Genomic DNA, 16,986 nt, shown 5'->3' with positions numbered 1-16,986 from the left:
TTGAGAGCCTACCATTTGTGACAGAATCACATTGATTTCACCCATCTAAACCCAGAATAGGGAATAGACACACATCAGTGAGCACTGCACACTGGTTAAATGACCAGCAGTCCCACTGCAGGCGCCAGACAGACATAAACCACAAGCACTGTTACAGGAAAGGTTGGGGGTCAGAGGTCAGGGTTCGGAGGGAATGAGTCAGGTCACCAAAGCAAGCAGGAGGAACTCAAGAGCACAGCAGCACACTGACTCCAGGGGGACCATTCAATACAATACCTGAGTGATCTGTGGCTCCTATACAGAGGCACAGTGAGACACGAGAGAACATTCGGAGGAGTGAGTTTACAGATGAAATGGGACAGAGGAAAAGATGCATGTGCCTTACTGGCGTTTTAAACACTGACCATCTAAAAACAACGGGATAGGGTCTATCAGCGTGTCTTCTTCTGTTGTAGCATCAGGAATCCAACCCGTATCGCTCGGTGTGGGCTTGTTCGGTTCAAACTAGATTCTTGTTTCTTTGAAGATGCCCACTATAGGGCCTGAGTGGATTGTGAGATGGCGATGTGTGCGTGCATCTCTCTCTCTCTCTGTGTGTGTGTGTGTGTGTCTGTGTAAAAAGCGTAAGCATACTTGTCCATCCTCTCGCTGTGCTGGCGCCAGTGTGTCATGTCTTTCCTCCAGCGCAGGTTTTCCTGGCTGCCGAAGGCACTGCCTGACGGACTCCTCTCTACGGGGGGAAGACATAAGAGGAGGAGAGAAGATAGGCAGGAGAGAGGGAAAAAAGCAGGCAAGGGGGTAGAGAGGGTGAGGAGATGTGGAGCGAAAGGGAAAGAGAAGTTGAAGGCGAGAGAGATGGAATGGTCATTTTCAGATCCCTTTTCCCAATGTGTGTGTGTGTTCCGTGTGTACCTAGCTGTCCCCTGCTGCGGCGGACCATCTCCTGCCGTGCCCCGATGCTCCCCAGTATGGCCTCCTCCAGCTTGGCCTTCATGTCCTTGGACTTCTTGAAGGTCAGGCTGTTCATGCGCTCAAAGGCCTTCTTCCCCTGCACGGTGAAAAAAAACATGGGCCTTTTTCCACGATGAGGATGGAGAGAAGTTACACAGGGTTACTGCGCCCACACCACCACAGCAAGAGAGCTAAAATGGAATAGAGATGGATTATATAAGAGTAAGGTGAGCCGAAAAGAGTAGGAAAGCTCTCCGATTAAGATTACTTTGTTAGTCAACTGCACACAAGGTCCAACTGATACTTCCACTTGTAACCCAACCTCTCCGAAAGACACACACACATACAGTTGAAGTCAGAAGTTTACATACACTTAGGTTGGAGTCATTAAAACTCGTTTTTAAACCACTACACAAATTTATTGTTAACAAACTATAGTTTTGACAAGTCGGTTAGAACATCTACTTTGTGCATGACACGTAATTTTTCCAACAATTGTTTACAGATAGATTATTTCACTGTATCACAATTCCAGTGGGTCAGAAGTTTACATACACTAAGTTGACTGTGCCTTTAAACAGCATGGAAAATTCAAGAAAATTATGTCATGGCTTCAGAAGCTTCTGTTAGGCTAATTGACATCATTTGAGACAACTGGAGGTGTACCTGTGGATGAATTTCAAGGCCTACCTTCAAACTCAGTACCTCTTTGCTTGACATCATGGAAAAATCAAAAGAAACCAGCCAAGACCTCAGGAAAAGAATTGTAGACCTCCACAAGTCTGGTTCATCCTTGGGGACAATTTCCAAATGCCTGAAGGTACCACGTTCATCTGTACAAACAATAGTACGCAAGTATAAACACCATGGGACCACGCAGCCGCCATACCGCTCAGGAAGGAGACGGAATCTGTCTCCTAGACATTAACGGCTTTGGTGCGAAAAGTGCAAATCAATCCCAGAACAACAGCAAAGGACCTTGTGAAGATGCTGGAGGAAACAGGTACAAAAGTATATATATCCTCAGTAAAACGAGTCCTATATCGACATAACCTGAAAGGCCGCTCAGCAAGGAAGAAGCCACTGCTCCAAAACCGCCATAAAAAAGCCAGACTACAGTTTGCATCTGCACATGGGGACAAAGATTGTACTTTTTGGAGAAATGTCCTCTGATTTGATGAAACAAAAATCAAACTGTTTGGCCATAATGACCATCATTATGTTTGGAGGAAAAAGGGGGAGGCTTGCAAGCCGAAGAACACCATCCCAACCGTGAAGCACGGGGGTGGCAGCATCATGTTGTGGGAGTGCTTTGCTGCAGGAGGGACTGGTGCACTTCACAAAATAGATGGCATCATGAGGGAAAATTTATGTGGATATATTGAAGCAACATCTCAAGACATCAGTCAGGAAGTTAAAGCTTGGTCGCAAATGGGTCTTCCAAATGGACAATGACCCCTAGCATACTTCCAAAGTTGTGGCAAAATGGCTTAAGGACAACAAAGTCAAGGTATTGGAGTGGCCATCACAAAGCCCTGACCTCAACCCTATAGAAAATTTGTGGGCAGAACTGAAAAAGCGTGTGCGAGCAAGGAGGCCTACAAACCTGACTCAGTTACACCAGCTCTGTCAGGAGGAATGGGCCAACATTCACCCACGTTTGACCCAAGTTAAACAATTTAAAGGCAATGCTACCAAATACTAAGTGAGTGTATGTAAACTTCTGACCCACTGGGAATGTGATGAAAGAAATAAAAGCTGAAATAAATCATTCTACTATTATTCTGACATTTCACATTCTTAAAATAAAGAGGTGTTCCTAACTGATCTAAGACAGGGATTTTTTTTTACTAGGATTAATGTCAGGAATTGTGAAAAACTGAACTTAAATATATTTGGCTAAGGTGTACGTAAACTTCCAACTTCAACTGTACATATACCGATTTGAAAACCAACTCATAAGCGCCTGGGAAGTACAAATTCATAGCACCTTTTGAAATAAGTTTCTTCCACCCAGTCTTATCCAGGCACGAAATAATGGACTGTCAAGTGAGGCAATACACTTGACGTGCTTCTACAGAATTGAGGCATTACTACTGTCATGACGTTGGCCCGTGGGTAAGGTTTATGACCCCCCATAAATACCTTTCTCCCTTTCCTCTCTTGACTCTACTGAAGGACTCTTGAAAAGCCTTTGTTAAACATAGAGAGTCGGGGAACATCAAAAGGTGGGGGGAAAGGAACCATATTTCGGTAATCCAACCAGTTGAAAATATGCGTTGGTACTTAATGAATATGATGTCAGTTCGGTTGTCATCTGAGACATTCTTATTAATGATAGGATGACAAACTGTATCCTGGAAAGTCTACACCTTATAGTTATCAAATTCACATGGAATTGTTGTGCAATTTAAATGTTTAAATATGAAACTATTTGTGAAAAGTTTAAATGGAATTTTAGCTTCCAAATGAGAGAATTGGGTTTTCATAAGGGTAAATCTCTGCTCACTCAGTGGCCCGCCCATGTGAAGAGACATTGGTTGTAAACTATGAAACATGCCCTCTCTCCTACCACTATATAAAGCCCTTGACGAAAATGTAACCTCCTGTTCCGAGGACGTGAGGACGATGGTCCCACGTTAAAAGGACTAACATGTCAACTACAGAACTAAGCCAACCTCAGCGTGAGCTTTGGTTGCGAATGGTATGAACTTTGAACTCTTATTCACTACAGAAGTGATACCTCCTAGCCGTTGAGTTAGCAGCGGCCGCTGTAAACGTTGGCTAGGAAAGGACGGACGACGGATCCAGTCTAACACACAACGACGATACTACAACGTATCCAGTTTACCACCAGAGACATTCTTCCAAGAACAGGAAGATCTCTGTTGGGCAACACGGCCAGCATCTACGACCAACCTACCGAAGCGCAGGTCAGAGTAAATATTTATTGCATTTTCCTTTTCCAAATGGGCGGTAATTTAGAATGTATAAGATACTGTATTTACGATAGCATAGCTTCTCCCTTAGTTCCTCAGTCTTCCCACTCTTTCACTCAAACCCAACCCCCTTTCCTTTGTGTAACCAGCCGTCATGTCGGCTCCGTCCACCAGGGACGTTTTCTGTATGACATAATTAGCATTCTGTGTATATGTAATTCTGTGTGATTATTTAGGTATTTAGTAAATAAATAATTAAACCAAAGTTTGTATTGCTGATTCAACTTGTTAGCCAGGGTTCGTGAAGAGAATGTACAACTTTCAGATGAGACTGAAATAAGGTGACGATTAATAATGACTGCTATTGATGTAAAATATTACTAGGTCTTTAAGAGTTTATTCGGAAGATAACAGCTCTATAAACATTATTTTGTGGTGCCCCGACTTTTTAGTTAATTACAGTTACATGATTAGCTTAATCAGGTAATATTAATTACAGAGAAAGGATTTTATAGAATAGCATGTCATATCACTTAATCCGGGATAGCCAAAGACACTACAATAGATCTACAACACGCACATGCCTTTTCTGTGCTCCAGCTGTGACGTTACCTTGTACTCGAAGCAGGAGACACAGAGGTAGAGCATGTCCAGCAGACGGTTGAGCTGGGAGACAGACAGGTCAGTGAACCACTTCTGTAGTACACACTCATCTGCATTCTTCAGAACCCACAGCAGACAGATCAACAGACTGCGACTGGACTCTGCTGAGAAGGTGGCGTGCGGACGACTGGCCTGGAGAGAGAGAGAGATGGGAAGAGACCAAGGGAAAAAAGGTGAGCAAAACAGAGAGTTATGAAAGTAGAGGTAGAAAGGGGGAGCTTAACAGAAGGAGAGAAAGAGACTCCAGAAGCAAAGACAGAGGGAATAAGCGAGGAAGGGATAGAGGGAACAGGAATTGTAGTTGCCTGTGGGTTGAGCAGGAAGCTGCTGGGACGGGACATCGGAGATGAGGTCCCCGCTATCGCCATGGCAACAGTCTGACTGATCATGCTGTTGCCGTCCTCTACAGACTCATCCCCCCCGGCACCATCTGCGGACCCCTGAGCTCCCCCAGGGCGGCCCCACTGGATATGGGACTCTACAGAAATGAGGGGGGGAGAGAAGAGAAACCAATCAGGATCAACAAGCACAAAACAAAATTAGTCGGGAGTAGCACATCAGAGTTGCAGACATTGTTTAATGTGCTTTTCCTGAGCAGCACCAGAACCAGTGGGATGCCCAAAGATTTCTAAAGCCACCTGATAGTCATTTTATCTAATCACACAGCCATTCTAGTATGGATAAACTCCACATATCTACAGACTCAGAATCCTCCTGAAAGTTTGGGACACGGAAGGCTAAATGTAGAATTTAGACCCACCTGTGAAGTCGTGCAGCTGGGGCAGCGTTTCCATGACGATGCCGATGAGTGGCAGGTAGAGCATGGCGACACGGGCCTTGACCTCAGGGTCAGCGTAGCGGGGGTCGGAGTCATGGCTGGACAGCAGGTTATGGACCACACTGATCACCTTCTTATGTAAGCCAAACATCCTTTAGGTTAGGGAGGGAGAAAGGCAGAGGTTGTTTTTTTGGTGTATTTGGACAGGAACAAGTCCAAACACATTGACCAAACAATTTCCTGATGCATTGCATTATAGCGTTTCTAGCTGATGCTAATTTTAAACAATTGTTTTGTCATTCTTGACCCAAAAACTTTTTGGGGTATCAAATGTTACTGGTCACATACACATGGTTAGCAGATGTTAATGCGAGTGTAGCGAAATGCTTGGCTTCTAGTTCCGACAATGCAGTAATATCTAACAAGTTATCTAACAAATTCACAAAAACAACCTTACACACACAAATGTAAAGGGATAAATAAGAATATGTACATATAAATACATGGATGAGAGATGGCCGTGCGGTATAGGCAAGATGCAGTAGATGGTATAGAATACAGAATATGAGATGAGTAATGTAGGATATATAAACATTATTAAAGTGGCATTATTTAAAGTGACTAGTGATACCTTTAATAAGTTAATTTATTTAAGTGGTCAGAGATTTGAATCTGTTAGTTGGCAGCAGCCTCTCTGTTTAACAGTCTGATGGCCTTGAGAGAAGCTGTTTTTCAGTATCTCGGTCCCAGCTTTGATGCACCTGTACTGACCTCGCCTTCTGGATGATAGCGGTGTGAACAGGCAGTGGCTCAGGTGGTTGTTGTCCTTGATGATGTTTTTTGCCTTCCTGTGACATCGGGTGCTGTAGGTGTCCTGGAGGGCAGGTAATTTGCCCCCGGTGATGAGTTGTGCAGACCGCACTACCCTCTGGAGAGCCTTGCGGTTGAGGGCAGTGCAGTTGCCATACCAGGCGGTGATACAGTCCGACAGGATGCTCTCCATTGTGCATCTGTAAACATTTTGGAGTGTTTTAGGTGACAAGCCAAATTTCTTCAGCCTCCTGAGGTTGAAGAGGCTCTGTTGCGCCTTCTTCACCACGCTGTATGTGTGGGTGGCCCATTTCAGTTTGTCCGTGATGTATACACCGAGGAACTTCAAACTTTCCACCTTCTCCACTACTGTCCCGTCGATGTGGATGAGGGGGTGCTCCCTCCGCTGTTTCTTGAAGTCCACAATCATCTCCTTTGTTTTGTTGACGTTGAGTGAGAGGTTATTTTCCTGGCACCACACTCCGAGGTCCCTCACCTCCTCCTTCCTAACTGACTGAGTATATTGGTTCCTGACTTCCCTGAAGAGTTGCATATCGTTGGGGCTATTCGATGCTAATGCAGAACGCAACAGTATGTTTTTGTGCTGGTCAAGGGCAGTCAAGTCTGGGGTGAAACAGGGGCTATATTTGTTCTTAGTTCTACATTTTTTGAATGGGGCATTCTTGTTTAAGATTGAGAGGAAAGCACTTTTTAAGAGCAACCAGGCATCCTCTACTTACAGGATGAGGTCAATATCCTTCCAGGATAACCGGGCCAGGTCGGTTAGAAAGTCCTGCTCGCTGAAGTGTTTTAGGGAGCGTTTGACAGTGATGAGGGGTGGTCGTTTGACCGCGGACCCATTACGCACGCAGGCAATGAAGCAGTGATTGCTGAGATCCTGGTTGAAGACAGCAGAGGTGTATTTAGAGGGCAAGTTGGTCAGGATGATATCTAAGAGAGTGGCCATGGTTACGGATTTAGGGTTGTACCTGGTAGGTTCCTTGATAATTTGTGTGAGATTGAGGGCATCTAGCTTAGATTGTAGGACGGCCGAGGTGTTAAGCATGTCCGAATTCATCCAATGGCATCGAGGAGTATACCACCTCAGTCATCGGCTTCATCAATAAGTGCATCGACGACATCGTCCTCACAGTGACCGTACGTACATATCCCAACCAGAAGCCATGGATCCGCATAGAGCTTCCGCTTTCAAGGAGCGGGACATTAATCTGGACGCTTATAAGAAATCCTGCTATGCCCTCATAAGAACTATCAAACAAGCAAAGCGGATTAAGATCGAATCCTACTAGACCGGCTCTGACGCTCGTCGGATGTGGCAGGGCTTGAAAACTATTACGGACTACAAAGGGAAACCCAGACGCAAGCTGCCCAGTGACACGAGCCTACCAAATGAGCTAAATGCCTTTTATGCTCGCTTCGAGACAAGCAACACTGAAGCATGCACGAGAGCACCAGCTGTTCTGGAAGACTGTGTGATAACGCTCTCGGTAGCCAATGTGAATGAGACCTTTAAATAGGTCAAAATTTACAAAGCCGCGGGGCCAGATGGAATACCAGGACGTGTACTCAAAGCATGCGCAGACCAACTGGCAAGTGTCTTCACTGACATTTTCAACCTCTCCCTTACCGAGTCTGTAATACCTACATGTTTCAAGCAGACCACCATAGTCCCTGTGCACATGGAAGTGAAGGTAACCTGCCTAAATGATAACCACCCCGTGGCACTCATGTCGGTAGCCATGAAGTGCTTTGAAAGACTGGTCATGGCTCACATCAACAGCATCATCCCGGATACCTTAGACCCACTCCAATATGCATACCGCCCCAACAGATCCACAGATGATGCAATCTCAATCGCACTCCACACTGCCCTTTCCCACATGGACAAAAGGAACACTTATGTGAGAATGCTGTTCATTGACTACAGCTCAGCGTTTAACACCATAGTGTTAAACGAAGCTCATCACAAGCTAAGGACCATGGGACTAAACACCTCCCTCTGCAACTGGATCTCGGACTTCCTAAACAGGCCTCCCCAGGTGGTAAGGGTAGGCAACAACACGTCTGCCACGCTGATCCTCAACACTGGGGACCCTCAGGGGTGTGTACTTAGTCCCCTCCTGTACTCCACTGTGGGGACGACGTCGCCGATGCACTTTTAGGATGAATATTCTGTGTTCACCCACGACTGCATGACCAAACATGACTCCAACACCATCAATAAGTTTGCTGACGACACAAGTGGTAGGCCTGATCACCGACAACAATGAGACAGCCAATAGAGAGGTGGTCAGAGAACTGGCAGTGTGGTGCCAGGACAACAACCTCTCCCTCAATGTGAGCAAGACAAAGGAGCTGATTGTGGACTACAGTTAAAGGCGGGCCGAACAAGCCCCCATCAACATCGACGGGGCTGTAAATGGACCGGGTCAAGAGTTTCAAGTTCCTTGGTGTCCACATCACCAACAAACTATCATGGTCCATACATACCAAGACAGTTGTGAAGAGGGCACAACAAAACCTTTCCCCCTCAGGAGACTGAAAAGATTTGGCATGGGTCTCTAGGTGCTCAAAAAGTTCTACAGCTGCACCATCGAGAGCATCCTGACCGGTTGCATCCCTGCCTGGTATGGCAACTGCTCGGCATCTGACCGTAAGGCGCTACATAGGGTACTGCGTACGACCCAGTACATCAGTGGAGCCAAGCTTCCTGCCATCCAGGACCTATTTAATAGGCAGTGTCAGAGGAAAACCCATAAAATTGTCAGAGACTACAGTCATCCATAGACTGTTATCTCTGCTACCGCACGGCAAGTGGTCCCTTAACAGCTTCTACCCCAAGCCATAAGACTGCTGAACAATTAATGAAATGGCCACCGGACTATTTACATTGACACCACCCTCCCCCCACATTTGTTTTGTACACTGCTGCTACTCGCTGTTTATTATCTATGCAGTCATTCCACCCCTAATTACATTTACAATTTACCTCAACTAACCTGTACCCCTGCACACTGACTTGGTACCCCCTGTATATAGCCTCGTTATTGTGTTACTTTTAATAATTTTTTACTTAAGTTTATTTGGTGAATATTTTCTTAATTCTTCTTGAACTGCTTGTAAGTAAGCATTTCATGGTAAAGTCTACACTTGTTGTATTCAGCGCATGTGACAAATAAAGTTTGATTTGATTTGTTTGAGGGGGGGTGACATGGTGGTTTCGGTGAGAAGTGGTTTCTGTAAGAAGTACACACAGTGATACACCAGGTGGTGGTTTACCCCAACAGGTAGGCCTACATTACATTCAATGTGTTCATGCAAGTTTTTTGGAACATAAAAATCATCAATACGATGCTAACTTGTTAAAAGATCACATTTGGGATCTAGCTAATGATTAGCCCAATAGGGTAAATGCAAATAGGCTACCCCATGCTTCAGCCTATTTATTTATAGCCACTATGCTACATCAGTTGGGCTACAAGTGATAACGCTTACTGCTAATAGCATACCTGATAATATGGACCATGCATAGGCTATATGGAAAAAGTCCAATACCATCATTAGCTGGGCTTTTAAACAGACACTATATGGGGCAGATGTTCACATTGTAATTTTTGTAGGTTTGTGTCAAGAACTGCAACGCTGCTGGGTTTTTCATGCTCAACAGTTTCCCGTGTGTATCAAGAATGGTCCACCACCCAAAGGACATCCAGCCAACTTGACAACTTTGGGAAGCATTGGAGTCAACATGGGCCAGCCTCCCTGTGGAATGCTTTCGACAACCTGTAGAGTCCATGCCCTGAAGAAATTTAAGCTGTTCTGAGGGCAAAGGGGGCGGTGCAGCTCAATATTAGGAAAACGTTCTTAATATTTTCAACACTCATTGTATACGTCAGATGAACGATAACCCCGCTTATTAACAGTCACTCACTCACACATTGTACTGCCCCTTAGCCTTGAGAGGGTCGAGAATGACAAAGACACACAGTATAGGTCAAAGGAGAGACACTTTCTCAAATAGCATCACACACAATACCCCTCTAGACCTTCAGACAGTACAGAATGACCGAGAGAAACATGAGGTCCATGTGACCACAGTAAGGAGGAGTCTGCCTCGAGAATGACAGAGCGACAAAGGAGGCAAATTACATAACCTCTCGGTCTCCCTATCACACACAAACACACAAACAGTAACACAGTTTACGATTACTGACGCTTCGCCCTCTGGGTCCAGGATGACAGCCAGTTCAGTCAGCACCAGACCAGCCAGGTAGTGCTGCTCTCTGAAAGGGACAGACAACTCAAACATGTTGGCTATCTTCTGGTCCTGGGCAGAAAAGCCAGAACTCTGTGGAGATGGAGAGAGGTATGGAGAGTGAGAAACAAAAGCAGGGGATGATTTAGAGACATTGTCCACACACCACTTACTACTCCAGGACGTGTGTGCGTGCGTATATCTGGTGTGTGTATATACAGTTGAAGTCGGAAGTTTACATACACTTAGGTTGGAGTCATTAAAAATAGTTTTTCAACCACTCCACACATTTCTTGTTAACAAACTAGTTTTGGCAAGTCGGTTAGGAGATCTACTTTGTGCATGGCACCAGTCATTTTTCCAATATTTGTTTATAGACAGATTATTTCACTTATAATTCACTGTATCACAATTCCAGTGGGTCAGAAGTTTACATACACTAAGTTGACTGTGCCTTTAAACAGCTTGGAAAATTCCAGAAAATGATGTCATGGCTTCAGAAGCTTCTGATAGGCTAATTGACATAATTTGAGTCAATCGGAGGTGTACCTGTGGATGTATTTCAAAGCCTACCTTCAAACTCATGTGCCTCTTTGCGTGACATCAGGGGAAAATCTAAAGAAATCAGCCAAGATCTTAGATTTTTTTTTTTTTTTTTGACTTCCACAAGTCTGGGTCATGCTTTGGAGCAATTTCCAAACGCCTGAAGGAACCACGTTCATCTGTACAAACAATAGTACGCAATTATAAACACCATGGAACCACGCAGATGTCATACCGCTCAGGAAGGAGACGCAATCTCTCTCCTAGAGATGAACGTTCTTTGGTGCGAAAAGTGCAAATCAATCCCAGAACAACAGCAAAGGACCATGTGAAGATGCTGGAGGAAACAAGTAAAAAAGTATCGATATCCACGAGTCCTATATCGACATAACCTGAAAGGCCGCTCAGCAAGGAAGAAGACACTGCTCCAAAACCGCCATAAAAAAGCCAGACTAGTGGACCATGATAGTTCGTTGGTGATTTTGACTCCAAGGGCCTTGAAACTCTCGACCCGCTCCATTACAGCCTCGTCGATGTTGATGGGGGCTTGTTCGGCCCGCCTTTTCCTGTAGTCCACGATCAGCTCCTTCGTCTTGCTCACATTGAGGGAGAGGCTTTTGTCCTGGCCTATAAAAAAGCCAGATCGTACTTTTTGGAGAAAAGTTCTCTGGTCTGGTGAAACAAAAATAGAACTGTTTGGCCATAATGACCATCGTTATGTTTGGGGGAAAAAGGGGGAGGCTTGCAAGCCGAAGAACACCATCCCATCCGTGAAGCACGGGGGTGGCAGCATCATGTTGTGGGGGTGCTTTGCTGCAAGAGGGACTGGTGCACTTCACAAAATAGATGGCTACATGAGGGAAAATGATGTGGATATATTGAAGCAACATATGAAGACATCAGTCAGGAAGTTAAAGCTTGGTCGCAAATGGGTCTTCCAAATGGACAATGACCCCAAGCATACTTCCAAAGTTGTGGCAAAATGGCTTAAGGACCACAAAGTCAAGGTATTGAGTGGCCATCACAAAGCCCTGACCTCAATCCTATAGAAAATGTGTGGGCAAAACTGAAAAAGCCTGTGCGAGCAAGGAGGCCTACAAACCTGACTCAGTTACACCAGCTCTGTCAGGAGGAATGGGCCAAACTTCACCCAACTTATTGTGGGAAGCTTGTGGAAGGCTACCCGAAACCTTTGACCCAAGTTAAACAATTTAAAGGCAATGCTACCAAATACTAATTGAGCGTATGTAAACTTCTGACCCAGTGGGAATGTGATGAAAGAAATAAAAGCTGAAATAAATCACTCTCCACTATTATTCTGACATTTCACATTCTTAAAATAAAGTGGTGATCCTAACTGACCTAAGACAGGGAATTTTTACTAGGATTAAATGTCAGGTATTGTGAAAAACTGAGTTTAAATGTATTTGGCTAAGGTGTATGTAAACTTACGACTTCAGCTGTATGTGTGTGTCCAGTGTGTATGTACTGTGTATAGCTGACCTGTGAGGTTACGGAAGACATGCTGGGTGAAGGCGAGGCGGGGGGCGTGAGGAGGCTGCAGGGCAGGTTAAGTGTGACGTAGTGCTCGTGGCTACAGACGATCCTCAGGAAGTCGAGTCTCAGGGACTCCAGAGTCGGGTTCTGCAGCATGTACAGCTTAGTGGACACCTGGGGAAAGACATGGAATGAGGTCTAGAAAACTTCCCAAACCAGGGTTTGATGGAGAAGCACTGTTGAGGCCCTTTACTCCAAGTCAGGGAAGTGATATCCAATACTGTAATTCAAATCCAATCTTATTTGTCACGTGCTCTGAATACAACAGGTGTAGTAGACCTTACCGTGAAATGCTTACTTACAAGCCCTTAACCAACAACGCAATTCAAGAAAGAGTTAAAAAGTAACACAATAAAATAACAATAACGAGGCTATATACAGGGGGTACCGGTACCGAGTCAATGTGTGGGGGTACAGGTTAGTCAAGTTATTTTGTACATGTAGGTAGGGGTAAAGTGACTATGCATAGTTAATAAACAGAGAGTAGCAGCAGTGTAAAAACAAAGGTGTTTCAATGTAAATAGTCCGGGTGGCAATTTGATTAATTGTTCAGCAGTCATATGGCTTGGGGGTAGAAGCTGTTATGGAGCCTTTGGGACCTAGACTTGGCGATCCAGTACCGCTTGCCGTGCGGTAGCAAAGAGAACAGTCTATGACTTGGGTGACTGGAGTTTTTATAAACTTTTTGGGCCTTCCTCTGATACCACCTAGTATATAGGTCCTGGATGGCAGGAAGCTTGGCCCCACTGATGTACTGGGCCGTACGCACTACCCTCTTTAGCGCCTTACGGTCAGATGCCGAGCAATTGCCATACCAGGCGGTGATGCAACCGGTCAGGATGCTCTCGATGGTTCAGCTGAAGAACTTTTTGAGGATCTGGGGACCCACGCCAAATCTTTTCAGTCTCCTGAGGGGAAAAGTTGTTGTCGTGCACTCGTCACGACTGTCTTGGTGTGTTTGGTGGACCATGATAGTTCGTTGGTGATTTGGACACCAAGGGCCTTGAAACTCTCAACCTGCTCCATTACAGCCCCGTCGATGTTGATGGGGGCTTGTTCGGCACGCCTTTTCCTGTAGTCCACGATCAGCTCCTTCGTCTTGCTCACATTGAGGGAGAGGCTGTTGTCCTGGCCTGGTCTCTGACCTCCTCCCTATAGACTGTCTCACTGTTGTCGGTGATCAGGCCTACCACTGTTGTGTTGTCAACAAACTTAATGACGGCGTTGGAGTCGTGCCTGGCCACGCAGTCGTGGGTGAACAAGGAGTACAGGAGGGGACTGAGCACGCACCCCTTAGGGACCCCAGTGTTGAGGATCAGCGTGGAAGATGTGTTGTTACCTACCCTTACCACCTGGGGGCGGCCCGTCAGTAAGTCCAGGATTCAGTTGCAGAGGGAGGTGTTTAGTCCCAGGGTCTTTAGCTTAGTGATGAGCTTTGTGGGCACTATGGTGTTAAATGCTGAACTGTAGTCAATGAACAGCATTCTCACATAGGTGTACCTTTTGTCCAGGTGGGAAAGGGCAGTGTGGAGTGCGATTGAGATTGCGTCATCTGTGGATCTGTTGGGGCAGTATGCGATTTGGAGTGGGTCTACGGTTTCCGGGATGATGGTGTTGATGTGAGCCATGTCCAGCCTTTCAAAGCACTTCATGGCTACCGACGTGAGTGCTACAGGGCGGTAATCATTTAGGCAGGTTACCAGGATTGATAATTGGCAGGATAGCTACTGTAGCGTTACTTCCGAAATCCTGTGCACAAGGTCACTCTAATCTATCATAGTGGTTTCATCACCAAGCCTTTTAAATGAAAGCAGATTCTGAAAGGACGTTATCATTGAGGTGCTGTTGGGTGCTAAGTGGGTTGGTTCGCTCTCCCAGTACCTGTTTCCAGTATGTCTTGATGAGGGAGAAGACAAAGCCTCGGTCCATGACAGACAGCAGGTCATTCAGGAAGAAGGCCAGGCTGGTGTTCAGACGCTCCACCAACTCCAGGTCCTGATTGGACAGAAACACAGGGTCAGAGGTCAGGGTAAAGTCTCGAGAACACTGCTCGATCTGATTGACTCAGAACCAGAAAAGGTCAATTTATTTGAAGTATCTGTGTGGTTAGTGGCATTAGAAACTGCTGTGTTGATGTAAGCCTGATCTGTAGTGTCCCGTGTGTCCTATGCTGGTGACAAAGTTAATTCAAATTTTCACTCCTACCTTCTGAAAGCGTGAGACAATGTCCCCAGCGATGGTGCTGACCAGGGCTGTGATGTCATCCATGAAGCGCTCGGGGAAACGGTTCTTTCTGGGCGACTCTAGCCGGTCGGTGAAGTACAGGTGGTGGATGATGCTCTTCACCTGAGGAGTGAGGTCATCAAGGTGAGACAGGGCCCAACCTTAGCAGATGAAAGAGGACTCTAGGGCCCAAAAGCTTGTTTTAGCATGGGCTGCGCCATTGAGGACTTTCACCATTTTGAAGTAGTAACTGGGTGGGACTTCATATGGGTTAAGGAAGGATCACATAATTCCATCCAGGTCATCAGCCAATGAATTGTACTTGTGAGTAAACATTCCATAACTGCAGGTGGCAATACATCGCCAACCTTGGCATAATACCTGTTCAAACAACACACTACAGGTGGCAGTACGCACATTTTCAGTTTGTTTGCCAACTCAAGTAGTAGAAGAAGAAAACGTACTACTTCAAAATGAAGATGTCCTCAATGGTGCTGCCCATGCTCTCACAGACATCACAATGGGGCAGACACAGTGGTGTCTAAGTCTATGGGCCCAACACATAGTGGTAGTCATGAGTCGTCAAGATCTGGCCAAGTTGCAAAGTTGGAAGCCCCACGTGGTTCTACAATTTATTTTCTTAAAATCAGTTTTTAAAACTAACCAAGCAATTATGTTGGATATGCAACCAGGCCAGAGCAGTATAGGTCGGCACAGCTTAGTAGTGTGAAAAGGGCGCCAGATATGTAGCTGTGTGTAGTCTTGTCTTACCATCAGCTCAAAGAAGAACCAGGCCTGTTGTAGAGCTCCCTCCCTGACGATGCCACTGCTCACCACCCACTGTAGGGCCAGTTCCTCATGGAACAACTGAGACACAGAGAGATGGAGACACACAGACCAGACAGTTAGACACATATCAATTTAGTTTGAGCTTATCTTAAATCATGTAATATTTGCTCAAAATAACTAAATAATCCACTTGGTGCACCTGTGTCTGGTGGTAACACTGAAAAGGGAGGCTTCATTAATATATAAATAAATATAAAAGTGTGTGCCGTTTCCCTGAACAAGAGTAAAAGTGCTATAGTTAGTGGTACATTACACACACACACACAATTCAATCACAGCCAAGAGGTGGAACATCTACACTCCACATCAGGGAAGGGCAACTGCAGGCCTGCGACACCCCCCCCCTTTTGTCAGTCGAGGTCCTGACTTACTGGTTAGAGTTAGAATACACAAGGTGCAATTTAAAAATTTGGTTGTGCATCGGTAGTTTTTCTCCTGTTATGTCAGTCACTGTCACTCAATTATCCCATGTCAGCTATTTTTTTTTTTAGATCGGTAAGTTTGTCTCGCCAGCTGTCTAAACCTGTAGTAATCACAGTTGAATTACCAACCAGGGGTCCCCCATGGATTTTGTTAGTCACTCAATCAGATATCATATTAAAAACGGCAAACAATTCTCGCCACCCTATGGCAAAATGTGTAGAATTGCAGGAAATTACATGTAAAACTTGTAATTACATACAGAATTACATAAAATTGCTAAATGTTCTCTCCACCCCACGACATAATGTGTAGAATTACAGCAAACTTGCTTTAAAACTGCCACATGGCAAAATGTGTAGAAATGCAGAAAATGAACTAATAAAACGTAACATTTCTCTCTCACCTGTCAAGAGGGGGGGTGCTAAAATGTTTTGCTCGCAAGGTGGGGGGACCCCCCCAAACAAAATGTCACTTAGGCTCGCATGCATATTTGGATCCCCATGATCTTTTACAGAAGCAGCAGCTACTCTTCCTGGGGTCCACAAATGTGTGTGTATGGATGTAGGTATGCAGACCTGCAGCCCCTCATTAGGAGTTCAGAGTTTTGTGGTCCCCACCCCCATCAAAGTTGCCCATCCCTGCTCTACATCCAAAAAGACCACAATCCCCAAATACACCATCCAATCAAGAGGCACACATCCAAAGACAGATTGGCGAATAAGGTGAGGTGGCATTCTGCATGGCTCCTCCCCCGGTGTAGACAGTGGCAGGTACCTTTTGGGTGGGTAACCGTCCTGTTAAAGTTTGCAAGAAACTGGCGCTCTCAGTGTGCGAAGACATGCGGTTGCCACAGCGCTCCGCGGCCTATGGGTGGGATGGATGGGACGGTGACAACAACAACCGGTTAGTGAGGGGCAACAGGTGTGGGGTCTAGCTGTAGCACCTTCTCAACCCAAGGAGATGTGTCTGCAGCA

At 45.5% G+C, this 16,986-nt stretch overlaps 1 protein-coding gene across 11 annotated transcripts in view; it reads right to left on the bottom strand.

The window, feature by feature from the left end:
• LOC139577555 (dedicator of cytokinesis protein 7-like) overlaps positions 1 to 16,986 on the bottom strand; it is a 98,160-nt gene that overhangs the window by 14,280 nt on the left and 66,894 nt on the right. For 8 of the 11 annotated variants that reach the window (XR_011675331.1, XR_011675332.1, XM_071404615.1 and 5 more), the window contains 11 exons: positions 16,787 to 16,876; positions 15,512 to 15,607; positions 14,723 to 14,863; positions 14,399 to 14,512; positions 12,464 to 12,631; positions 10,377 to 10,510; positions 5,314 to 5,483; positions 4,859 to 5,031; positions 4,503 to 4,685; positions 913 to 1,048; positions 634 to 730 (listed from right to left, as the gene is read on the bottom strand). Coding sequence is in view for 9 of the 11 variants with exons in the window: in XM_071404615.1 (XP_071260716.1) it covers positions 634 to 730; positions 913 to 1,048; positions 4,503 to 4,685; positions 4,859 to 5,031; positions 5,314 to 5,483; positions 10,377 to 10,510; positions 12,464 to 12,631; positions 14,399 to 14,512; positions 14,723 to 14,863; positions 15,512 to 15,607; positions 16,787 to 16,876 (1,502 nt within the window). In the remaining 2 variants the exon portion in view is untranslated. Of the gene's footprint in view, positions 1 to 276; positions 295 to 633; positions 731 to 912; positions 1,049 to 4,502; positions 4,686 to 4,858; positions 5,032 to 5,313; positions 5,484 to 10,376; positions 10,511 to 12,463; positions 12,632 to 14,398; positions 14,513 to 14,722; positions 14,864 to 15,511; positions 15,608 to 16,786; positions 16,877 to 16,986 lie in introns of all 11 variants that reach the window. The other 3 variants (XM_071404619.1, XM_071404624.1, XM_071404623.1) reach the window with 2 other exon arrangements.

Source organism: Salvelinus alpinus, chromosome 6 (assembly GCF_045679555.1).
Source record: "Salvelinus alpinus chromosome 6, SLU_Salpinus.1, whole genome shotgun sequence".
Classification (NCBI taxonomy): domain Eukaryota; kingdom Metazoa; phylum Chordata; class Actinopteri; order Salmoniformes; family Salmonidae; genus Salvelinus; species Salvelinus alpinus.
This window is presented reverse-complemented; position numbering and strand designations above follow the sequence as displayed.